This window comes from Acipenser ruthenus, chromosome 1 (assembly GCF_902713425.1).
Source record: "Acipenser ruthenus chromosome 1, fAciRut3.2 maternal haplotype, whole genome shotgun sequence".
NCBI lineage: Eukaryota > Metazoa > Chordata > Actinopteri > Acipenseriformes > Acipenseridae > Acipenser > Acipenser ruthenus.
In genome coordinates, this window is record NC_081189.1 from 7497807 (window position 1) to 7524180 (window position 26374).

At 42.2% G+C, this 26374-nt stretch overlaps 1 protein-coding gene across 1 annotated transcript in view; it reads left to right on the top strand.

Moving 5' to 3' along the window:
* LOC117403591 (microtubule-associated protein 1B-like) overlaps nucleotides 1-24398 on the top strand; it is a 55217-nt gene extending 30819 nt beyond the window's left edge. The window contains exons 3-7 of the mRNA XM_058989828.1: nucleotides 8161-8243; nucleotides 12046-12186; nucleotides 12903-19836; nucleotides 20210-20448; nucleotides 21058-24398. Of these exons, the coding sequence (XP_058845811.1) occupies nucleotides 8161-8243; nucleotides 12046-12186; nucleotides 12903-19836; nucleotides 20210-20448; nucleotides 21058-21213 (7553 nt within the window). The 3' untranslated portion in view covers nucleotides 21214-24398. The remainder of the gene's footprint in view (nucleotides 1-8160; nucleotides 8244-12045; nucleotides 12187-12902; nucleotides 19837-20209; nucleotides 20449-21057) is intronic.
* The last annotated feature ends 1976 nt before the right edge of the window (nucleotides 24399-26374 follow it).

Here is a 26374-nt window from a genome sequence, read left to right on the forward strand (position 1 = left end):
TGCATAAAAGCTGCATGTTTTCACTCACTGGGGGTTGGTGTTCGGTGAGTGGAGAACGGGTTAGGAGACGGAGGGTATTTAAAAGTAATAATAGTAAAAGAAGCTCACCGTGTTTGTCTGTGTAGTTCGTTTTGTCTGTCTGTTTATTTTGGCGTGTAGTGCCGTGTCCTGTTTTGTGTTCTGTTTGGTAAACCTTTTTATTTTGTTAATAAACGCTGAGTGCAGCCATTGCACTCAGCTCAGCATCACCACCGTCTCTGTCTGTGTGTTTCTCTCTCTGGTCTGAGTTCCTCCCTGCAGCCATCTTTGTCACACGTGGTGTCAGAACCGGGACAACAGCGCCTCCAGGGCTCAGGCCAGAGCGGGAACCGCAGTTTTTTTTTGTGGAAAAGTAAATAAAAAAAATAAATAAATAAATAAATTAAAAAAAAAAAAAAAATGGAAGGCTGGAACTGGAGAGACGGCTGCAGTGAGCTGGAGGATCTCCTCGGCAGGTTGGAGGACCAAGGTTGGTGCCTTGCCTGCGGGGTGTATGGGCACACGGTGGCTGTCTGCCCCTTCCAGGAAGAGGAGGAGGAACCAGCCCAAAGGAGGAAGGTGAGCAGAAGGAGGCAGAGAGGGGGAAAAATGAGGAGGAAGCAGAGGGAGCCAAGGTGGTGCACCATGTGCATTGCATATGGGCATGAGGACGAGGACTGCCCAGAGCAGGAGCCAGGGGAGGAGGAGCCCGAACGTCCTGCGCCTGAGTGGGAGGAGCCCGAACGTCCTGCGCCTGAGTGGGAGGAGCCCGAACGTCCTGCGCCTGAGTGGGAGGAGCCCGAACGTCCTGCGCCTGAGTGGGAGGAGCCCGAACGTCCACAGCCCGAGTGGGAGGAGCCCGAACGTCCACAGCCCGAGTGGGAGGGGGAGGAGTCGGTGCGTCCACGTCCCAAGAGGGAGGAGTCGGTGCGTCCACGTCCCAAAAGGGAGGAGTCGGTGCGTCCACGGCCCAAAAGGGAGGAGTCGGTTCGTCCACGGCCCGAGAGGGAGGAGTCGGTGCGTCCACGGCCCGAGAGGGAGGAGTCGGTGCGTCCTGTGTCCGGAGGGGAGGAGCTGAAGGCCCAAACCCCTATTTTTTTTTGGGAGGGACGAGGGCGTGAAGCTCAGGCTCCACAGCAGCCGCTGTTTTTGCTGCTGAAGGGAGCCCAGCGGAGACGCCCGCCACCAGCTCTACCCCCGCTGTCGGAGGAGCCGGCAGCGCCACCAGCCCTACCCCCGCTGTCGGAGGAGCCGGCAGCGCCTCCACCACCACCCGAGGGAGAGGAGCAGGAGCTGCCTCTGCCTCCACCACCACCCGAGGGAGAGGAGCAGGAGCTGCCTCTGCCTCCACCACCACCCGAGGGAGAGGAGCAGGAGCTGCCTCTGCCTCCACCACCCGAGGGAGAGGAGCAGGAGCTGCCTCTGCCTCCACCACCTGAGGGAGAGGAGCAGGAGCTGCCTCTGCCTCCACCACCACCCGAGGGAGAGGAGCAGGAGCTGCCTCTGCCTCCACCACCACCCGAGGGAGAGGACCAGGAGCTGCCTCTGCCTCCACCACCCGAGGGAGAGGAGCAGGAGCTGCCTCTGCCTCCACCACCGCCAGGAGCAGTGGAGCTGCCTCTGCCTCCACCACCGCCAGGAGCAGAGGAGCTGGAGCTGCCTCTGCCTCCACCACCACCACCGCAAGGAGCAGAGGAGCAGGAGCTGCCGCTGCCTCCGCCACCACCACCGCAAGGAACAGAGGAGCAGGAGCTGCCTCTGCCTCCACCATCTCCAGGAGCAGAGGAGCAGGAGCTGCCTCTGCCTCCGCCACCACCACCGCAAGGAGCAGAGGAGCTGGAGCTGCCTCTGCCTCCACCACCGCCAGGAGCAGAGGAGCTGGAGCTGCCTCTGCCTCCACCACCGCCAGGAGCAGAGGAGCTGGAGCTGCCTCTGCTGCCCGTACCTCCGCAGGGAGTACGGTGGCCGGAGCCCCAGAAAGGGGAGCTGCCGGCCACGAAGAAGGGGGAGGAGGTCTGGAGACCACTTTCCCCAGCAGCAGTTTCGCTGCAGGAGTTCTTGTGGCCGGAGCCCCACAGGAGGGAGCTGCCGGCTATGAAGAAGGGGGAGGTCGGGGGACCACCTGCCCCCGCAGCTTTTTCGCTGCAGGACGGGACCAGCATGCTGTCAGCCGTGCCACTACCGGCAGGGGAGCTGACAGCATTTCCAGCCATGGGCCCACTGAAGCCTCCCTTCCCAGCCCGAGACTTTTGCCTGGACTGCTGGGTATTTAAGGGGGGAGGTGGCCGTTGAGGCCATGTGTGCGTTGCACAAGGGGGGGTATATGTGGCAAAGTGCCCCCCTGTGTGTGTTATATGTTACGTGTTGTGTGTAAATGTTGGTGTATAGGCATTGGTACACGGGATATAAGCGGTCTGTGTTTCACGTGTGTGTAAATTGTATATTTGTATTTAGGCACGGGGATGGCACATCACATCACGTGCAAGTAAAAAGTAAAATGTGAGCACGGGGAATTGCACTTTAATTAATTCACGTGCAGTTGTACCGAGATTCCAATTGAATGATTGACTAGCAATCGAATCTCGGTACAACTGCATAAAAGCTGCATGTTTTCACTCACTGGGGGTTGGTGTTCGGTGAGTGGAGAACGGGTTAGGAGACGGAGGGTATTTAAAAGTAATAATAGTAAAAGAAGCTCACCGTGTTTGTCTGTGTAGTTCGTTTTGTCTGTCTGTTTATTTTGGCGTGTAGTGCCGTGTCCTGTTTTGTGTTCTGTTTGGTAAACCTTTTTATTTTGTTAATAAACGCTGAGTGCAGCCATTGCACTCAGCTCAGCATCACCACCGTCTCTGTCTGTGTGTTTCTCTCTCTGGTCTGAGTTCCTCCCTGCAGTCATCTTTGTCACAGTACCGTATTCCTTGGAATTTAAGAAACTCTAATTTTGAGGAAAAAATAAAACACCTGCTAGTTTCTCATAGTTTTCTCTCAGTTTGTGATTCAAACATTCACAAGCCCTGTGCACAGTGTAAAAGAGGATTTAGCTTCTCTGGGATTGACAATGTCATAAATGGACCTTTCTGTTTTGGATTTCTCCTTTTTGAAAGATGATGTGACGGGATTTCATGAACATGTTCAGTCTGCTCCAGCAGGCAGGCTGGGGGCACTAATCCATCAACATGAGTACTGGATAAGCTTGTATATCAATATATGTAGAGAGCAATAGTACACACACTTGTAGGATAATATACGGCAGTACATTACAGCAAAAGCTACCTTGTGAAAACATACTGGGTGTATTCAAGTGATCTGAACAGTCCCAGTATAGAGTGAGCAGTAATACTCCCATCTCTGAAATCATTCACACCTCTAACAGTGACATTCTTTACTGGTTTTATTTCTGTCACAACACATACAACTGATTTCCATTGATTTCAATGGGGGTGTACGACAGGGATCGAATGATTCTTGGTGTTAGATCTCCTTCCCGACCTGTGAGGGCGCTGTGTAAAGGGAACAGAGTGCACTGGACTGGATGGCCCGACAGTTAATTCCCAGGGTTAGTCGGCCATCTAGAAAGGGGGCAGAGCTACGGTACACTAAATCATTGGCCCAGACCCTGCACATTGTATCACGGATAAATTGTACTTCACAGCGAGCACTACAGCATGCACTTTGGACTAGTGACGGTGTTTGCATCTTGTGTGTGTTTGTACTGGACTATTGTTTATTATTGTTTACGGGACTGCAACCTATAATTATTCCCTGCGCAATACCTATTGCTGTGTACAGCCAGTCCTCCTATTATTTACTGTTGGGCCATCAGACCATTTGGATTACAAATAAAACAGAATCCATTTCACCCGTACTTTGTTGTCTGTCTTTTCTTGTTGGATTACTGCGCCTGCACTTCACCTGCTCTACTAATTACCACTTTGCCACAGGGTGGTATTAAGATCCCTCACTGTTTAGATCACTTGAATACCCTTGTAGACGATTACTATAATAAAATCATAGCATAGTGTAATAAAGCATAGTGAAAGCATGGTAAAGCATAGGTAAGCATTGTGAAGTTCAGAGAGGTATGTTAAAGCATATTACATAAAGAAAAATGGCAAACCATAGTTAAGTGTGGTAAATACATACTACGCCATGGGAAAACTGCAAAAATGTGTTACAGTGGTAAACTTTTATAAGGATAGGCCCTGTTGTCAGCAAAGCAGTTAACAGTTAAACAGAAAAGGTGCTCCTTATAAATAAAGCGTGACTGTTAATTTATTCAGCCAAACAGTAGAGTTTTCAGTCGTCCACAGCATGCAGTATAGCAGAGGCACTCTCCTTTCAGCAGAATTCAGGAGGTCTGACCTCCATCTGTCAGTGATCCTCGAGTGCCAGCAGCTCTCCTTCAGTGGAGCAATGCATATGTATGCAGGGGTTTCTATAACCCTTGTGGCAATAACATTGCAAGTGTCAAACCGTGAGGAAAAAATACAACAAACAATTAGTGAAATCATACAAATATAACTCATTGATAATTAGAAAGGTTCTGCACATACCTGGATTAAAGGCAAATACTTCTTTGGGCTTTGCATGTTGTGACTGCCCCCGAGCTCTCGTGTTTGGCGCAAAGGGACTTTGCAGAGCTGTAGAAACCAGGTAGACTGCAGAAGAAGTCAGCATAGAGATTTCTGTTCGTTACTCAAACCTGTGCGCACTGTGATCAAACCAACCCCAGCGTCAAGCCCTGAATCAGACATTTGAAATGTTTCCGCTGGGACTACGTGGAGATGCAATGATTTTGAATGGATCAATATACGCTATGGGGCAAGCCACTCTCTCACAGCTTTTTATCTAGTCTTCCACCCTCGCGAATTCGGTGGGTGGTCGGTCCTGGTTTGGGGTATTAAATGTATTATGCAAAGCAACCATGACTGTTAATGAATTGAGAAGTTTATGTTTACTTCAGGTTTTTTGAAAAACTTGTGGTAAGATTTTTTTTTTTTGAAGGTATAATATATGCTGGGAGCACTACTGTGACTCACTTTGAAGGTGCTATAATGTGGAAAAGGCCACCAAATTTAAGTGAATTATTTTGCCTTCTGGCCATTTTGACCCAGCGTGAAAGAAAAAATAAAAACGGTATATCTCTGCTGGACAGGGAGAACCAGGGGCATTGTTTTTTTTTTTAAAAGCATGCTGTTCATTGCAACAAATTTTGGTGGCATTTATATATGTCTGAATCAAGCTTTTAAAAAAGTGAGATTCGATTTGACCCAGGGAGCTGCAGGCTTAGCTGACTCATTCAGGTCTGTTTTCCCTACAGGGGGTTAGAGGCTTGCATTTATCTGAGGTCAGCAGTCACATTTTGTTTAGCAATATAAAACATAAAGATTCAGTTCCTGTAAAAGTGCAGATATTGTGTAGTGACTTTGACTATTGTAACAAGGCAGGGAGGGGGTTGATATCCTCCCTGTCAAAATCGTGTGTTAATTGTTTTTTTATTATTTGATCATTTATTGGTTAATTATCACCTGCACCTGGCTACCATTGTAAATTGGAGCCAGGTGCAGGGTATTTAAAGAAAGCAGCCAGACTCTTTGGGGCTGCTGCTGTGTGAGGAGCCCAACTGATAGTGTGCTCAATCGTATCAAAGTTACTGTGTATAGCCGTTTGGTTATTTGTTAAAGACTGTGTTTTTTGTTTTGTTTTGTATCTGGCAAACAGCTTAGCTGTCCCACGCTAGACAGGACTCTTCCTGTGTTTAGTTAGTGCTTGAAGAGAGCTAGGTTTTTGTTTGTTTGTTTTTATTTTGTATTATTAAACGTGCGCAAAAGCGCTGAAACTTGTGTCTGGGTCTGCTTTAAAAGAGGCAAACGAACCACAGAGAGTGAAGCCCGGTTTACACTGTGTACTAAAACTGAAAGAAAGTTAGTGAAATTATATGACAAACATTTAGACCAGAAGTCTTTCTCAATGTCTGACAGATAGTCAAAGTATTTGAAAGTATCTTTTAGTTTTACTACATATTCTACCATTGTTTTGTTTTTATTTTGCATACAGTAGTTATTGTGGATGGATTTTGATGTTGCCATGATCAAATAGGTGATTTTATTTTCACTTCTAGAGTAGAAAAATGCTTTCCAGATGTTAGAGAAGACAACATAATGCTATATTCAGCTTTAGTGCAACACCAATAAAGTATTTAATTATACACAGGCTTTGTCTCTTATGATTAAAGCTTTCCCGTCTAGATGAGATTGTTATATACTCAGAACACCACTCTATAAAGGACTGTACATGTTCTTGTCCTGGAGGATGTTGAGCTCAATGCCATGGTAAACCAAGTATGCCCTTTGTGAGCAAATAGTTTCTATTTCAGTTAATTATACAAGGTTACTCAGAAATCTTGGCCTGAAAAAAATCAATGATGAAGTCCAGTGTTGCACATTTACACATTGAAGGAATACATCGGCTTGGATGAGTTCCTCCTGACATTTATAAATAGTAATGTTCTACAGTAGATCTACCCTTACTGCAACCAAGCCAAGGTTGGTGTTCAGTCTAGAACACATGTGCTGGCACTGCAGGTACAGTTGCTGCAGATCAGTCATGTTTTTATATTAACATTAAATCCCAGCATGTTCTATTCAACACAAGGTACAAAAGGCAGCTTCAGGGTCAGTATTAGCTGAAACGTTGTGTTCTTGAAGTAGGAGGTGATTTGATCAACCTATACCCTGCAGGGTAAGCCACCCCAGTATTTTATTCGAGCATCAAGCGCCTTATTTTATATATAACCCTATTGTCCATTTACAATTCACAGTAACTTACAGCAACACAGGGAAAATATCCTGAGATAATACACTGACCTTCGCCTCTCTGAGCCGATTCAAATCCAATTGTATTTTCAGATGGGCTCAGAGGGATGCATTACAGATTCCAATATCTCATGACACCTTTAGATCTTGAGCTGGCCTTCATGGACCAAATCTTAGTGGACTTCTTACAGTAGTGAATGCGAATCTGTTTCTAAATTAAACATGGGAGCACAGGAGCAATACCAGCACAGAGGTGCAAGTGATTACTAATTCAGAGGTTCTCAAACGAATTTTCATTTAAAAACGGAGGAAGAGTAAAATTGGAATCAGGACAGAAATAACCATACTGTAGTGAAAGTAAACTTTTTTTATGTATATTATCTGTATATAGGCCAATGTAGGCCAGTCTCCCAGCACACACATCTCAAAGACCACTTTCCGTACGTACTGTGTAAGCCTTTTTTCCAGGTCTTTCTTGGGACCTCCAAACTGGACCCCACTTTCAGAACCTCTCAGTGTAGTTGTTCTGTACAAGGTTGATGTGTTCCTCTCCACTCGGGGTGAAAGACAGAGACAGGGGTACAGGGATATCTTGTTGTGTAGTTCCAGTAAGAACACATGGCATGTAAATGTAGAATGTGGTGTCTTTGCTTGGCAGATGAAAGAGTTAACCAAAGATTAAAAGCTACTATGAAGCTATTTCATGCAGCGGCAGCCGGCTGGGTAGCCTCCATTAGGAAGCTAGTAATTGGTTGTGCACAACCAGAGTAATGTATGTGGAGGACTCCTGGGGCTTCACACTGCTGACAGTCGAGTTTGCATTGAATAGCTGAGTGAAACAGCAGTGATGGACAGGCTAAATGCAGCATCCTCTCTGCTGAGCTTCATGACCCTCACTGCATAATAATACCCAAAAGGGTTATTCTGTTTCATTATCTTTCGTAATGTATTCTATTGCAGTTTTAGTCTTACTCCATGTACTGTAGCTATAATGGGTGGTACACTGTAGAAGATATAATGGAAACTAGGCTATACGTTGTAGTGACATCTATGCGTGATAAGATGCTGGTGCTTGATTCAGGGTTAATTTCATTCTGTTTCAGTTTCAGTCAAACCTAGAAGCACCACCCAATTACACATGTAGATTCATGTCATTTAAGTCTGAGACAGCAATCAAAGACAGTAATTAATTGTTTAAAAAGTACGTACAGTATATACAGTATGTAACATGCAAAGGTTTTTTTTTTTTTTTTTTTTTTGTAAAACAGAAATAATCAAATATAAAAGTGTTCCTTCTGCTAACCTTTACTGTTTCTGAATTTCCCAGGTCAGAAAATCCTGCACCACAAAAGCAATGTCCTGGAAACAGTGGTTCTTATGAACCCATCAGATGAAGCTGTCAGCACAGAGGTAAACTCGCTTGTGAACTCAGATGTTATATTCAATCAAGGATGTTCAATAGAATGATTCTAGTGCTTTTAACAATCAAAGCTGTTTATTCACTGTGGGATCAGACTAATGATAAACTAAAGTAATTGTAGCTAATTTCATAAATCTTACCTGATTTACGCTTCCATTAGCTAAATAGGTGTCAAATGTTCAGTTTTGAGAGAGACACATGTTATATCAGAAGTCTTTATTCTTGCTCTTATTGTATTACTTGTATTGTAACACTTAATGTATTTGCTTACGATTGTAAGTCGCCCTGGATAAGGGCGTCTGCTAAGAAATAAATAATAATAATAATAATAATAATAATAATTTTTTTTTTTTTTTAAACTATGATATCCAATACCACTTTATGTTCAGCTCTCAGTTTATATGCCTTATGCTCAAGTTATCTGTTTGCACTTACTGGGTCATTTCACCTGGTGTCTTCTGTGTCAAAGCATGTTACTGCCTGTCTGTTAAGAGGGGAAGCAGCTGATTGGTTAATGTCAGGACAGAAGCCATTGAAACGGTGGGGACGATTTCTCCCCGTTTGAAATTATCAAGCAAGTGCAACACTAACTGGAAGCATGGCTTGCCCAGATTTCTTAATGCAAATGAAGTACCAGATATCATGTTTTACAAATAAAAAATACTTGTTTACTATGACGTTTGGTTCTTTCAAAACCGGGCATTTGTGGGCTCCCGAGTGGCGCATCCAGTAAAAGCACTCGCTAGAGTGCAGGATGCGCTCTATAGCCTGGACGTCGCGAGTTCGAGTCCAGGCTATTCCACAGCCGACCGTGGACGGGAGCTTCCAGGGGGCGGCGCTCAATTGGCCGAGCGTCGCCCTTGGGAAGGGAGGGTTAGGTCGGCCACACATTGGATGTTCATGGAACTCATTCCACAGAAACATCAGGACATGTCTTTACAGGAAATTGATGATGAAAACAATTACAAACTCTAATGCTTTATTGAGGAGTGGTTATACAGTGTCAGCCATTGTTTTTATCCGAACAAAATTGAATATTTTGCTGGGTTATTTGAAAGATTGTTTTATTACATCTGCCTTTAATAGATAAATCATCAGAAGCTTGACATTTTAGTGTGCTTCGATTTAATATATCTCTTAAAACAACGAATTGCCTTTATAACAGCTACACAACTTTAATGTCAGGGTCTGTCAGGTGAATAATTCATTTTGTATGTAACATTTCCGTTTAAGTTTTAAAAATTCCATTCTGGGGGAACCCCAATGTACAAGGCAGAGTTTCCTTTTAATCGATCTGTGAGGAAAAAAAAATATGGCCATGTCTGAACTTTATCCCTGTGGTGGTTAGTCTGTCCTCTGTCAGCCATTACTTTATTGGGGCGCTCACTTGCCCTGCCTTATGATTATCCCTATTACACCAAAATCAATAAACAATAAAGGTAAAATTGGTGTTAATACTGGAATACCAACTCTAAGTTCTGTTTCATTGACAGGAAGCGAGCGTCCACTCTCATAATTCTGTGTGAGCCACTTAAAGCCATCATGTATTCTCTACACATGAAATGACGCTTATGAAATCAGAATGGAAAGCACAGTAACACAAGGGTGGAGCTTCCTCTTGGCATAGTTGCACTGGATAGACATAATACAGCAATGCAGGTTTATAGACGTAGATGTGTTTGGCTGACAGCCCAGAACAGCTGCTGCTAGCAAAGAGTTAAAAAGGCAGCTAATTCTGTAATGTATTTAATGCAATTGAAATTTATGAGATTCATGTGACACTCATTAGATGGATGACCCCTTCTATCAGTGAGTTCAACAGAAAACAAATGAACATGACTCTTCCCATTGAAATGAGATGCATGGTTTTAACTCACTTATCCTGAAGCCTGCCTCTTGTCTTCTGTAGAACATAGCAGTGACGTGATCAAAGGCAGCTTCTTTATTCAGAGCTGAATTAGAGGTTTATCTGAAGGAACCATGAGGGTACTGCTGTTCCTCTGTGATTTTCACACCCTAGTAACCAAGGGAAGTGACTCATATTGACAGCATGCACAGCGGTTCAGTGGTTCTCAAACCGGGGTCTGCACACTGGAAACGTCTTTTTTGTTAAAAACATCTACCTGTATATTTATATGTTCTTTCACTGATGCGGTGAGAGACAGGCCTCATAACCTTCACCCCCAAATAAAATATTTTTCTATCAAAAAGGTTTTCATAAATCTGTAGTCCCTCGCTAAACCGGACATGAATATAAAAATGTAATAAATCTGTACAGTAGGCCTTATACACAAATCAAATGAATACCTGTAGCGCACTTTCTTATTACTTTAGCCTACTGGTAACACACAATAAATCATGCTGCTGCATTTTATACATTACTGTACAGTGTGAAAATAGTAAAAACATATATGTTTAATTAAAACTACCGGTATATGATTTTAGCGCATTTTCTTTTTTACTGTAGCTTACTTAGTACACAATTAACAGAAAACAGAACACACATTTTACAGAAATAATATTTTTTAAATTTACATATAGAACATTTGACAGTGCAGTTGTTTTTATTTTATTTTTTTGTAGTCTTTTCCTTCCGTTTTTGACATTCAGATTTGAGTGTCTTTTTATTTGGAGGTTCCAGAGGGTCGGCAGGTTTCATTTTTGATGTTTTAAAATCGTATAATTATAATAGGCGTTCAGGTGTTATGATAATAATAGACGTTATGATAATGAGGCTCGACAAAACGCTTGTCAAAGGAAAAGAGGAAAAAAAGGGGGAAGATCTGAAAAGTTTCACTGCACTGCACGCATACAGTTTAGTTTAGTTGAGTGAAAACAAAATGTTTCTAGTCCTAAAGGCTGCTGGAGCAGGATAGCTGTCACATAAATAGTAGATTTACACATACAGTGTTTCCCATTTTATTTCTGCATGTATGTGTGGGCCCCCCTCTGGCGTCAGGGTACCGGGTGCTTGCCCGGGTTGCCCTGGTGCTGACGCCAGCCCTGACTATTACTTTGCTATTTCTTGCTTAGTTGCTGTGATGTTTTAGATGTTATAAGCTAAGCACTTTTACTGACAATTTCCCAGAACACATCTTAAACACTTGAACAGAATTATTAGTAAAACACACCTTTCTGTTTTGCTTTTCGTAACACAACAGCTGTTATCGTTAATTTGGAATTTCAACAAATGCAAATTATAGCAATAACTTGGGAGAGGCTGTTGCTATGACATTTTTTTAAGGCAGAACAATTTTAAAACATAGTACTTAGTATCATTGCAGCTTTTAGCAAGAAAAAAGAGAATGTTTCATTCAACAACTTTACATTGTCAGGCTAGTCGCTGCAATTCTGATGTCCCGAAGCATGAACACTTTCCTTGAAGTCTTTTAACTTCTCACAGAAACTGCCCCCCTGCCGCCCCCCCCCCAGATGACGCCCCCCCCCCCCCCCCCCCAGATGACGCCCCTGCTCTTAACAAATGAACAATCAAATTACACTTTCTCCTTTCCCTTTCATTTTGTTATGTATTCTTCCATGCAGTGTCCACCTATGCAAATCCCCACCTTGGCACTGTCTGTGTTTTTCATCTTTTGATATATCTAAGGGTTCGTTTAAATTAGCTTTCAGCCAATTAAGGCTTTAAAATGCTTCTTTGTTCATGTGTTTTGCTTCGTGAAATATTCTGTCAAGTTACCCTTTTTCTTGCATAGAAAGCCCTTCCAATTTAAAAGATCATTACAAAAGCTGGATTTATTCAGACATTTGTGTTTGATTTCCTTTTCTGTTTAGGTACGATTGATGATCACAGACACTGCTAGACACAAACTACTGGTTCTGTCAGGACAGTGCTTTGAAAACACAGGAGAACTCATACTGCAGTCTGGATCATTCTCCTTTCTGAACTTCATAGACATCTTTACTGATCAGGAGGTGAGGTTTACAAACTGAACTGTGGATCAAATTTTCTTTTTATGATGAGCCTTCCCTCGTTATTTAGGAAGCAGATCTCCAAATGTGTGTTTGTAGTATATCCTCAGAAAAGCAGTACTATTTATAAATATATATATATATATATATATATATATATATATATATATATATATATATATATATATAATATGTATGTATGTATGTCATGTAATACATGAGGAGAAGTTTTAAATGACATTCATAAAGCTAATTAACAGCAGTATGTTGACTTGCCTTACCTGTTTTAAAATCATTAAGAAGGTATATATGATGGGAATTGCAAATAAAGGTTGGCAAGTAAAACAAATCATGGCATTTTGCATGAGTTGTATTGGTTATTAATCAAGGATACTGCTTTCTCTAGATACAGCATTATTCATACTCCCATTATTCAAAGGGAGACCACTTTGCAAGAGTTATCTTAAACCTGCTGCCTGCCTGCCGAGACCCCAGTAACATCCCTAATATTTCTTCTAGGGTTTTGCTTAAGTCAATTAAAGTTTAGTAATAATTACTGACCTGACTTGCGCTAGTTTCATTGGCAGATATTCAGAGCTTCATCTTTTATTCTTGACCATGTTAAAGATCAGTATCAGCTTTGTTTGCAAGTGATTGTCCAATCAATCAATTTTTAATGTAATATAATAATCACCTTAACCTTTTCCCTTCCTCGACAGATTGGTGAATTGCTTAGCACCATACATCCTGCCAACAAAGCAAGCCTAACCCTGTTCTGCCCTGAGGAGGGGGATTGGAAGAACTCAAACCTGGACAAACACAATCTGCAGGACTTCATCAACATGAAGCTCAACTCATCCTCCATACTGCCTGAAATGGAAGGACTTTCAGAGTTTACAGAATACCTCTCAGAGTCTGTAGAGATTTCATCTCCATTTGACATCCTTGAACCGCCGACCTCAGGGGGCTTTCTAAAGCTCTCAAAGCCCTGCTGCTATATTTTCCCCGGGGGGAGAGGAGACTCGGCCCTGTTTGCGGTCAACGGATTCAACATGCTCATCAATGGAGGGTCAGATCGCAAGTCCTGTTTCTGGAAGCTTGTGAGACACCTGGATAGAGTGGACTCTATACTTCTAACACACATTGGAGACGACAACCTTCCTGGGATCAACAGCATGCTGCAGCGGAAAGTAGCAGAACTAGAGGAAGAGCAGTCACAGGGATCTACTGCCAATAGTGACTGGATGAAAAATCTCATCTCCCCCGACCTGGGAGTGGTGTTTCTAAATGTTCCTGAGGACCTGAAGAACCCAGAGCCGAATCCTAGGGTCAGAAGAAGCATCGAGGAGGCTAGTCTTACACTGCAATACTTGAGTAAATTATCTTTAAAACCAGAACCGCTTAACAGAGGTGTCGGAAATGCTATAGATCCTATCATTCTCTTTCAGAAAATGGGAGTGGGGCGATTAGAAATGTATGTGCTGAACCCAGTTAAAAATAGCAAGGAGCTGCAGTATTTTATGAAGCAGTGGACTGGCAGTAGCAAGGACAAAGCCTCTGTCTTGCTCCCAAATGGCAAAGAATCTGAGATTCCAGTCTCTTACTTAACCTCAATTTCATCGTTGATTGTATGGCATCCAGCTAACCCCACTGAAAAGATAGTGCGTGTTCTGTTTCCAGGCAATACATCTCAACACAATATACTAGAAGGCTTGGAAAAACTTAAGCATCTGGACTTCCTAAAGCAGCCAGTGGTCACCCAGAAAGAGCTAACTGCAAACATTGCTGCACCAGGTCTGAAACAGGCTAAGCTGAAACACAAGACCGACAGTATTGAAAGTCTAAAATCAACATCCAGACCATCATCAAGCAAAGGAGTTAGGAAAGAATCAAAAGAAGAGCCACCAGAGGCAGCAAAAGCAGACACACAAGAAAAGACCCAAACAACAGAGAAAAAGGTAAAAACGCCTGTGAAAAAAGAAAAACCAAAGCCACTGGTGACAGAGAAAGAGGTCAAGTCAAAATCAGACCAACCACTTCAAACAGAAACTCCAGACAAACGAAAGGCTGATATAAAACCAAAAGTGGTGAAGGAACGGGTAGTTAAAAAGGAGGCCAAGGCCCAGAAATCTGAAGAAAAGAAAAAAGAAGAAGTAAAGAAGGAGGCAGCTAAGAAAGAAGTTAAAAAGGAAGAGAAGGCTAAAAAGGAAGAAATAAAGGAGTTGAAAAAAGACCAGAAAAAGGAAGTGAAAAAGGAAGGAAAGAAAGAGGTGAAGAAGGAAACCCCAAAGAAGGAGGTTCCAAAAGCAGAGATGAAAGAATTGAAAAAAGAAGACAAAGACCTTAAAAAGGACATGAAGAAAGCACCGAAAGACATGAAGAAAACAGTCACCCCTCAGGCTGATGCCAAAAAGCCTGTGCCAAAACCAAAAGTCCAAAAGAAAGAAGAGTCATCAAGGAAGGATATAGGAAGCCCAGGAAAAACCAAAGAGAAGGGAAAGATCAAGGGTACCAAGAAAGGCCTCAAGCCCAGTGAGTCCAAACTTGTTGCCGCTGCAGCAGCCGGGGCGGTAGCTAGTGTAGCAGCTGTGACAGCCACAGTGGAGGCTCTTGAAGCTGAACGGTCACTTATGTCTACACCCGAGGATCTCACTAAAGACTTTGAAGAACTCAAAGCAGAACAAATAACAGAAGATGTAGAGAGCATGCCACCGCATGAGCAACCAGCAGAAGATGAAGAAGCTGTCATGGTGCAGCATGAGGAAATAATGGTCAGCAAAGAATCTGAGGAGCCTGTTGAATCTCCTGATGAAGGGATAACAACCACAGAAGCTGAGGGAGAGTGTGGACAGACGCCTGATGAACTGGAGCCCCGGGAGAACATAAATGATGACATCAATGAGAAGTTTGAAGACGAGGGCACCGGTTTTGAAGAATCCTCAGAAGCTGGAGACTATGAAGAAACGGCAGAGACTGAGGAGGTAGAAGAACAGGAAGAAGTTGTGGAGGAAAGGACAGAGAAGAAGCATGATAATGTGATGAAGGGAGAATCAGTTGACACAGAAGCAGAAGATCTGGCTGAAGCAGATGAACAAGCCAAACCTGAATATGTGTTGGAAAAGGGAAAAGCCAGGGATTCTGAATCAGGAGAGGATCAAGCAGAGGACGATTTAGAAGAAACACTTGTAAAGGAAGGGGAAGAATCTGAGGAAGAGGAGGCAGAAGAGGATGAAGATAAAGGTATTAAAGGAGAAGGGGATGTAGATGAAGCTGAACAAGACACAAGAGATTTTGGGATTGAGGAAACAAAGGAAAAACACAGTTTGCCTGTTACAACTCCACCCAAAATGCCTGCACCTCAGTCCCCTGTCATTGAGCATGCATCTATTCATGATGAAACTCTACCAGCTGGTTCTGAAAGTGAAGCCACAGTGTCTGATGAAGAGAATCGCGAAGAACCACTTGAAGAATTCACAGCAACTTCAGGTTATACACAGTCTACAATTGAGATTTCCAGTGAGCCTACACCAATGGATGAAATGTCAACACCAAGAGACGTTATGAGTGACGAGACCACCAATGAGGAAACCGAGTCTCCTTCTCAAGAGTATGTGAAGTTTGGAATGACAGCATACTCCAGTGAGTATGACAGAACCAAATTCTCTCCTCTTCCTGATAGCTTTAATGAATACTCATCAGATCATTCGAAGAGTGAAGCCACTGAAGGTAATGTTTATCATCATTCAGCCTCAACAATATCACCACCTTCATCAATGGAAGAAGACAAAGTCTGCAAAATACTACCTAGTGAAATCCTTACTCCCAAAGAAAATGAAAGTGAATACGGGTTACACCTGGATACTCGGGATAAGTTGTTTCTCGACACAAGATCTAGTCCCGCTCCTCTCTCACCTCAAGCAAAAACACCCACAAGTGAGCGTAGTGTAAACTTTGATTTAACTCCAACCGCAATTGCAGCACCAATTGAACTGGGAACCACCCTTTCTGAAGTCACCAGTGAGGCGGTGGATCACTCGGCCAGTCCAGATGACAAGACCTTAGAAGTTGCTTCTCCTACACAATCTGTTCCTGGAAGTGCAGGTCACACACCCTATTACCAGTCACCTGTGGATGAAAAGACAAGCTCTGTGCCCGCTGCTGGAAAGACCCCAGGTCCAATTATAGTTGAAGTAACTGATGAAAAAGGTGAACCTTCAAACAACAGAGTTAGTCCAATGGATGAACCTGTACCTGATTCTGAGTTCCCCGTTGAAAAGGTCTTGTCTCCTCTTCGTAGTCCACCGCCACTGGGATCTGGATCGCCAACAGAAGGGTCACCAAATGCTGATGCGAAGTCACCCTGTAGCTTAAATCCCTTTGTCGACTATTCTTCAGTGAGTTCAGTTAGTGTTTTACAGGAAAAGCAAGAAGCAGCTTGTCTGGATTTGGAACCTGGCAAAGACGCTGTCAACCTGGAGAACAAACTGCAGGATAGCGCATCTACTGAAAGCAAAAGCTTGGAACCTTTTCAAGAAATTAAACCATCTACTGATCTGTCACCCATTTCAGTTGATGCTAACCAGTTTGGTTCTTTCAAAGAGGAGAGTAAAATGTCAATTTCCGAAGGAACAACATCAGACAAATCAGCCACTCCAGTTGACGAGGTTGTAGCAGAGGACACATTTTCTCATATCGAAGGAGTGGCCTCCACGTCAACTGCCTCCCTCGCTACAAGTTCATTCCCTGAACCCACAGCAGATGATGTCTCTCATTCGCTTCATGCTGAAGTGGGCTCCCCACATTCAACTGAAGTAGATGACTCTTTGTCTGTGTCTGTAGTACAGACACCCACAGCATTCCAGGATACAGAGATGTCTCCATCTAAAGAAGAGGGCCCAAGACCAATGTCAATTTCTCCAGATTTCTCACCTAAAATATCAAAATGCAGAACCCCCATACAGGACTTACAGTCCCCAGAGCAGTCCACCATGTCAGTAGAATTTGGCCAGGAGTCTCCTGATCATTCTTCAGCTTTAGACTTCAGCAAACAGTCCCCTGAACATCCAGCAGTCAGTGCAAACATCCTTCACATCACTGAGAATGGACCCACTGAGATTGAATACAGTCCTTCTGAAATGCCATATACTAAATTTGCAGAGCAATCCATGCCACCAGTAGAGAAACCCATACTTTTCCAGGGAGAAGATTCTCCACATGTTGCTTCAACATCTCCAAAAGAGACTTGTCTGTCCACCCCACCTGCTCACTCTCCATCACAAGTAACAGAGCCATGTGCCGTTTCCTCATTGGTCTTTGGTGGTTCAGAGAGTTTGACACTTAAGGTTGAGGAATCTTTACAGCAACAGGACAGAGAGTCTCCTGTTACACCCAGAGCAGCATCCCCTACCCACTCACCACATTCCTCTGATTCATCATTAATCTTAGGAAGCTCACTAGTACCAGAAAGCATGTCCTATAAGGCAGAGGAACCTTCACAAATGCAGGAGAAGTCTCCTACCACCCCCAAAGCAGAATCTCCTGCATGCTCTCCACTTTCTTCAGATTCGTCATTTATTATGGAAAGCGCAATTACACCTCAAAGTTTGCCAGTTAAAGCTGAAGAACCTTCACAACAACAGGACAAGTTTTCAGTCAGCCCCAAAGTAGCTTCCCCTGCATACTCAGCACTGTCCTCTGAGTCAGCATTGTTCTTAGGAGGCTCAATGGCTGCAGGAAGCCCATCACTTAAAGCAGAGGAACTTACCGAACATCAAGACCAGTCTCCTGTTAGTCCTAAAGCAGCTCCCCCTCCATACTCACCACTTTCCACTGATTCATCATTGTTCTTAGGAAGCTCAGTTGCTCCAAGAAGCTTATTAATGAAAGCAGAGGAATTTGCAGATCATCAAGACAAGTCTCCTGTTAGTCCCAAAGTTTCTCCTCCTGCTTACTCACCACTTTCCTCTGGTTCATCATTTTTATTAGGAAGCTCAGTAGCTCCTAAAAGTGTTTCAATTAAAGATGAGGAACCTGCCCAAAAGCAAGACAAGTCTCCTGCTAGTTCCAAAGCAGCATCGCCAGCATACTCACCACTTTCATCTTATTCACCATTAGTCTTAGGAAGCTCACTAGCTCCAGAAAGCATATGCTTTAAGGCAGAGGAACCTTCACAAATGCAGAAGTCTCCTACCACCCCCAAAGCAGAATCTCCTGCATGCTCTCCACTTTCTTCAGATTCGTCATTTATTATGGAAAGCTCAATTACACCTCAAAGTTTGCCAGTTAAAGCTGAAGAACCTTCACAACAACAGGACAAGTTTTCAGTCAGCCCCAAAGTAGCTTCCCCTGCATACTCAGCACTGTCCTCTGAGTCAGCATTGTTCTTAGGAGGCTCAATGGCTGCAGGAAGCCCATCACTTAAAGCAGAGGAACTTACCGAACATCAAGACCAGTCTCCTGTTAGTCCTAAAGCAGCTCCCCCTGCATACTCACCACTTTCCACTGATTCATCATTGTTCTTAGGAAGCTCAGTTGCTCCAAGAAGCTTATCAATGAAAGCAGAGGAATTTGCAGATCATCAAGACAAGTCTCCTGTTAGTCCCAAAGTTTCTCCTCCTGCTTACTCACCACTTTCCTCTGGTTCATCATTTTTATTAGGAAGCTCAGTAGCTCCTAAAAGTGTTTCAATTAAAGATGAGGAACCTGCCCAAAAGCAAGACAAGTCTCCTACCACCCCCAAAGCAGCATCGCCAGCATACTCACCACTTTCATCTTATTCAACTGGCTTTGAAAAGAAGTGCACTTCTTCACGTTCTCCAGAGCAGGAGTCCAGGATGCTAGACTTCAGAGGTGATGACTCATGCAAAAAGACTCTTTCACCACAGTCCCGACATGATGTTGACTTATGTTTGGTCACTTCTTGTGAATACAGGCACCCTAAAACAGAACTGTCTCCCTCCTTCATTAATCCCAGCCCCCTGGAGTTCTTTGCTAATGAGGATAATTCTCAAAAAGATGACAAGCCTTTAACACAGTCTGGTGGAGGGCAGCCCCCATCTGGAGGAAGGCTTCATCCAAGGCAGTGTGATGAAACCCCACCAACTTCAATTAGCGAGTCCGCCCCATCTCAGACAGATTCGGATGTGCCTCCAGGCACTGAAGAATGCCCTTCCATTACCGCAGATGCCAACATAGACTCAGAAGATGAGTCTGAAACTCTTCCTACGGACAAAACTCTTACATACAGGCATATGGATCCCCCACCAGTCCCGCTCAGAGACCCAGCTCCTTCCGCTCCTCACCCTGATGTCTGCATGGTCGACCCTGAAGCGCTCCCTACTGAGCAGAACCTAGGGAAGCCCTTGAAAAAAGACGTAAAAGAAAAGACAAAGACCAAAAAGCAGGGCACTAAGACCAAGTCTTCCTCGCCAGCAAGGAAAAGCGATGGCAAGACTAAACCGTCGTCTGCTATCACAAAGACTAATGCTGCAAAGGAAGCGTTAGATAAGATTTCAAAAGTAGCTTCTCCAAAGAAGAAAGACTCAACAGGATCCAAGTCAAGTGCCAATTCTGATTTAAAGCATGCTGAGGAAAAAGATGCTAAGAATGCTACCAATACCTCTGCTTCAAAGGGTACAAAAAGTGCTACCACTGGTAAGTCTAGTAACATGAGGTGGTGTAGTGTATCTTTTACTATTAAAATAGCATTTATCATTATATTTATTGGACGGAATGAACATTTGGTAATATCTCTATGAAACCGCACAACACAGAATAAGTTGTATTGTTTATCCTGCCGGATACAAATGTAGTGTTTTTCTAAAAGTTTACCACAGTACATTTCCATGGTAATTTTGCCATTTCCCATGCTTTTCCCAAGATTATATGCATATGCACTTTGCTCAAGACTTGCACACATGAACACTATGGTGTGTTTTTCTATGAATGACCCGGTATACTGTATTGACATAGCTTGGCAATGACCTGTAGTGTTGGATCCTGTTGTAACCACACCTCTGTGTTCTAGGTTCTGGTAATAGTAAAGCTTCCAGTGGAGCAGCAGTTCCCTCTGGACCCCCAGTATACATGGACATGGTATATATTCCAAACCACTGCAGTGCCAAGAATGTGGATGCTGAGTTTTTCAAGAGAGTGAGAGCTTCTTATTACGTCGTAAGTGGCAACGACTTGGCAGCTGAAGAACCCAGCAAATCTGTCCTGGATTCCCTGCTGGAGGGGAAGGCTCAGTGGGGTAACAACATGCAGGTGTGTGTGGAGTTATTCTATTTAAATGCGTACCAACATGTTCTGTCCTGTTGTTGGAATCGAGAAGACAACAGCAATGCTCTTTTTTTAAGTATGTGACACAGTGATGACACAACATGATAGATTCAATGTTGTATAGTCACACTAGACAGTCCTGAAGCTTCAAAACGTGACATTCTAAACTTCTAACATAATCTAATGCAATGCACAGCTAAATCTTACACCCAGTGCATCTCAACATTATTTAGGGTGATGCAACATTTTTGGCCATGATCCTAAACTTCTTAAACACCAGGGAATCATAAAACCACTTCCATTCAAATCAATAAATACCCACAGAAATGTGTAAAAAAAGAAAAGGGAAGGTCACATACTGTGCCAGTGCATTTCCATGACTGTTTCTTGTACTGGAACGTCCCTTGAACCCTTGTGATGTTGTTCTAAACGCATGTTGCTGTAGAATCAGATTCTTATCTAACATGTAGAACATATAAAAGACATTAGATTGTATGAACTCAAATGAACCCTGCAGTACCAATTGCAGAGGCACGGCTTCTCTGTACTGTTATCATCCACCAGTTTTAAAGCATCATTTTTTTTATGTTGCAGGTCACTCTCATCCCAACCCACGACTCTGAGGTGATGCGGGAGTGGTACCAGCAGACTCACGAGAAGCAGCAGGACCTGAACATCATGGTGTTAGCAAGCAGCAGCACCGTAGTCATGCAAGACGAATCTTTCTCTGCTTGCAAGATTGAGCTGTAATCCCAGGAACCCCAAGCCATGCATTGAGTCTGTTTTCCTTAGTGAACTCTTCAATGTAAAGAACAAAAACAAAAAACAAAACAAGAAACAAACTTTCAGATCGATTTGAAACAGGTATACACAAAAAAAACTGTACCATACAACTTGTGATGCAAGTCACTAACTAATTCTTTTTTAATAACTAAGGCACATATTCCTGAAACAGGATTCAGACTACTGTCACGTGATGTAGAATCAATGGAAAGTGATTTGACTGAATTATAGAACCATGTACAGTGTATCGCTTTTTCTTACAGGTGATAAAACATCAGAGTGTTGGGACAGGCACGTAATTGGATGTATAAAGAGGTGGGCTAAATCTGCACGTGCAGCAGTTTGAATCATGTTTGTTAGACAGGACAATGTTATAATTAATATGCAGAGGTAATAACCCAAGGCTTGCTCCCATTGAAACAACTTAAACTGACTGAGTTCTTACCATGCTGTAATGTGATTTAATCTTTAGAAACCTGTACGTTCATTAACAACCACAAAATAGAGCAATGGCTAGTACCCTGAAGCAAAGACCAAAGGATACGGGAGCACACATTCTGGAAAATGGGCTTAGAAAGTGACTTGAATGTAAAGAGGTATTTGATGCACTTATTTTTTAATGCGAAACAGCAGGTGTATGAAATCGACAAAAAAATAAAAAACCAAGGTCAGTAGCAGCATCCATGTAGTAGTTTCGAAATGAGTGCAGAAGTGCGGCTGCCTGTTTTTATGTGTGGTACCACAACGTCCTTCTAACAAGCCTCTCAGCTACGCATTTGTGTTTGAAACGGTGAAAACGCATCTTATTCGCAAAGATTTTTTTCAAAAAACATTTGTCCCACTGAACAAAACAATACTGAAAGTTTTACAATTCAAACCTTTTAAACATTTTTTTTAAGAAATCATATGATAAGATGTTGATGAGTTTGTTTTCCTTTTATATATAAGTTGTTGGTTTTGATATTATTTTAATGTTTGGAAAATCGGTACGGATCTTTATGTAAGGAAGTTTCTTTTTTTTTTTTTAAAGAATGTATTTATTGGAATGTAATTTGAATCGTCAAGGTTGATGTCAAGGCTAAGACAGAACTGGTCTCCAGACCTAGGTGTCAGATTGTATTGGCAAAACACAGTTGTAAGTCTGGTTAAGAATTCGTCTTGTTGCCATATGCAAGATAAGGAACGTAATTTAAAATGAACTGCGCGATTCTTACATTCTGGCTTGAGTATAAGAACAATAACCCAAACCTGGGATTTCAAGGCTGCCGTGATGGGCATTGGCTTGAAAGGTTTGTTTAATATATAGTTCTAGCAGCTCCGTTCATTTGCACTTTTGTTTTTATTTCACTGTTCACTGTAGTTCCAGAACTGTATGATTGTGTTTTCAGAAGGTAGATGCCTTCCTAAATAGTGACCTCATTTGATTTGTCTGCATTGTCTTGCGTGTAATTAGGATTGTTTACTCTAAGCAAATGTTATGCACTTAAGTTAACTTGAGCCGTTAAGCCTGAGATGAGTATTGCTTATTTTAAATCTCCACTGTCCTCTGAATATGTTCCTACAAATTCCTTAATGTTTTCATTGATGCACTAGCTTGTAGTTTGGGCTGTGTTTTTCGACACTAGGTCCTATTGGATTATAACTGTCAACAGGGCTCATTTTTAGGATGTAAACTTCACTGTGGCAGTAAAAGTGGTGTTGACTGAGAGCGTTTCAATTTCTTTTTCAATTGGTTGGAGTAATCAAAGTTTAAATACATTTTCTTGGAAGGTATGGATTACTACAATTCCTTACAGACACACAACAGCTAATGATTTTAAAAGGCCAACTTAAGGCCTACTTGAATGTGACTTGTTTGTTAACTGAGATAATTTCATAGCTTTTGGAAGGTTCCTTGGAATTTTTTTAAGAACTGTACTATAATTATAAATTGAGTTCTGGCAGGGTGAATGGTTTGCAACAGGATGCGCACATGCTATGTGTAATATATTTGCGTTTTGGAAAAAACAAAATGAAAAAAGAAAAAATGTTTTGAATGGGATGAAAGTGTGCACACCCATGCAACAACGTTTAATAAAATCAAAAAATAAGTCATACACTACACAACCCACCCTGCTTCCAAAAAAAAAAAAAAAAAAAAAGGCTAGTGAGCTCTCTTTACCACTCTCCGGACATGTAAGGAAATGAGCAAGAGCTTCCTGGAGTCAGCGCCTTCTGTTCAGATTTGAAATGTTGTGCAACTTGTACTTTGATAAATGGCAAGGATCCCCCCTTGCAATTCTGTAGAGATATTCTGAGAGGGTAGAGACGTTGCTGGGTGAATCCAGCTGGGAGTGTTATAGACGGTACTTAGTTTAACCTTCCGGATCTCAAAGTGTGCTGCCTTCAGCTTTCATACTGCCTCCTCTGCATAAGAGCCTGCAATGAAAAGTCTACAGCATCACCTCTCAACACTAGCGCACTCCTTGTAATAAACAGCCGATTGGCACAATAAATACAATCCTGACCTAAGTTCTGCTGACAAAGAGGGATCATACACTTAATTGTACTTAATTTTCAGTAATCCTTTTTTACATTAAAGGATAAACTGTGCAGCAGTTATTGCTGTGTCTAGAGTATTTGACCTGCATTAACTAGCCTAGATAATGCTGTTTATATTTAAGTTTGTGACATTTTTAATTCCAAATCTTCTTGGAAAATGAATATCCCACTGCTGTTTAAGTCTTCAGCTACTACATAGAAAGGTCATTGCAGTTCTCACAGCACTGAATTGAAACTTACAGTAAACACACAGTAACAAAAACTTTCAGCTTTCAAACACATGCATGGTCGTCTTACCTTTCCGTAGTACAGTACGCATTCCTACCAGTCTTAAGTAACCAGCTGGGAATCACACAACTGGCTCTCCTTCAGGGTGATTGTTTATGTGTCTGTCAGCAGCTGTGTGTGGTATTTATGTCTTATAATCCTGCATCGTTCTATTCTATCCAGTCATGTCCGTAGAGAGTAGTTTCAAGTGGAAGTATTATGTAGTGCTTTTCTGATATTTGTGTGCAATATCTCCCTCTCCCACTGAGGAATTTGATGTAAACTACTACAAAAAAATGAAGGAAAAAAAAAATTTCACAATAAAAACAAAATGTGGAAATTGATCAGCTGTGCGTGTGTGTGTCTTTCTTTCTGCTCTTTTGTAGGGTTATGTACTCTATAGTGGATAAGAGCAGAGTGCTGGGTTCTCGGATTCCGTTTATATAAAATGTACTATTCTTGAAACTGCCATTCTTGTGCTGAAGAAGTTTTCATTATTTTGTTGTTTTTCACACTAATGCAGATATTTTATAATACTGGCATATGGATTAAACTTATAAGGACCATGATCGTCTAAACGAGATCATTCTGGGCCCGGGACTGAGTAAACACAATAACTTAATGGGCCACCATACTTTGCAGTACAGGTTGCAGCTGCATCTCATTGGATAGGGGAAGGACTGAATTTCACTGAATTTCAGTGACAACACTGAGACAGGCATTTCATTTTTAAAGGGTGGAGACATTTTACAGCAGCACGCAGAAAGAAAACATGACACAGGAACTTGTTTACAGCTATTAAAAAAACATGAAAACACAGTAAATCTGATATATTTGACATAGTTATTTTAGAACATTTATTCTGTCTCGTGTTTTAATATATATGCTTTTACAACATGTATGAATATCAAGAAACGAGTGAATATAAGTAGATCATGTTTCATGAATTAAATTTATCATGTGTGCTTTTTTTCCTTATAATAACAATAATATCGTTCATTTTATATAGTGCCTTTCACAGTGGACCACCATCACAAAGCACTTTACAGAGGTAGGCTGTGAACTGTGCATTATATGCAGAGTCACTTACAAGAGAACATTGATTTAGCATCTCATTAGTGCCCAGTGTCCAATGGAGTAGTGTCCATTATTACTTATAAAGACCCTGAGAATAAACATTTATTACGTAATTTGCCCAAACATGAATATTTTTCAATAAAACTTTCAGGTATTGTAAGGTCCTTCAAGTAAAATAAACAAAAAAAAACACGTTTTTATGCATGTATCTCTAAGCAGAATACATAATAAAAAAATACTTAATGGGAGGATTCCACTGAAAAACGCTTGGTCCTTAAACAGTTAAAGGATTAAACTGCCCCTTCCTGCAATCCAACCGCTGTCTGTGCTGTAGTCTTTCTTCAATAACACAGCTGCAATCTGACCATGTGGAGATGCGTCTTACATTTTCTATGACGAGGTACTTGAAAAATCTGTATATAAAACAAGCTAAGAAGAAAAAGGTTAGTGGACTAGTTCTAATATTTCAGCTATTAAGAAACCTTAAGTCATTTAGTATCACTTATATATATATATATATATATATATATATATATATATATATATGTTTTTTACAGCAAATTAGCGGTACAAAAATACAGCGTTCCATTTCCACTCGTGTGCTGTTCCAGCTCTAAGCTGCACTTCTATCATTGTTTTTGTGGGTCTGTGCAGCATGTATTGTCTGTGGTGGGAGGAGGGAGTGTCTGCTCCAGTCTTTGTTAAATAGCACCATATTTGTTCCAATAAATAGCAAAATGTCTTCTGTGTGTATCTTTGGAAAACAGTTTTTTCACTGTTTTTGTATAGAGAGCACCAGTGAATCAGGGATCTTTATGTTGAGTTATGGGCAGGCACGCCCCTATGCTGCTGTAGACATCTCTGTGCCCACAAGCTGTGTGACCTCTCTTCACCCTTTACAGCACATGCTTTTCATAGAGAAGGGCACACAGACAGTGATCTCTTCACTCTTTACAGCACATGCTTTTCATAGAGAAGGGCACACAGACAGTGATCTCTTCACCCTTTACAGCACATGCTTTTCATAGAGAAGGGCACACAGACGGTGATCTCTTCACTCTTTACAGTACATGCTTTTCATAGAGAAGGGGACACAGACAGTGATCTCTTCACTCTTTACAGCACATGCTTTTCATAGAGAAGGGCACACAGACAGTGATCTCTTCACTCTTTACAGTACATGCTTTTCATAGAGATGGGCACACAGACAGTGATCTCTTCACCCTTTACAGCACATGCTTTT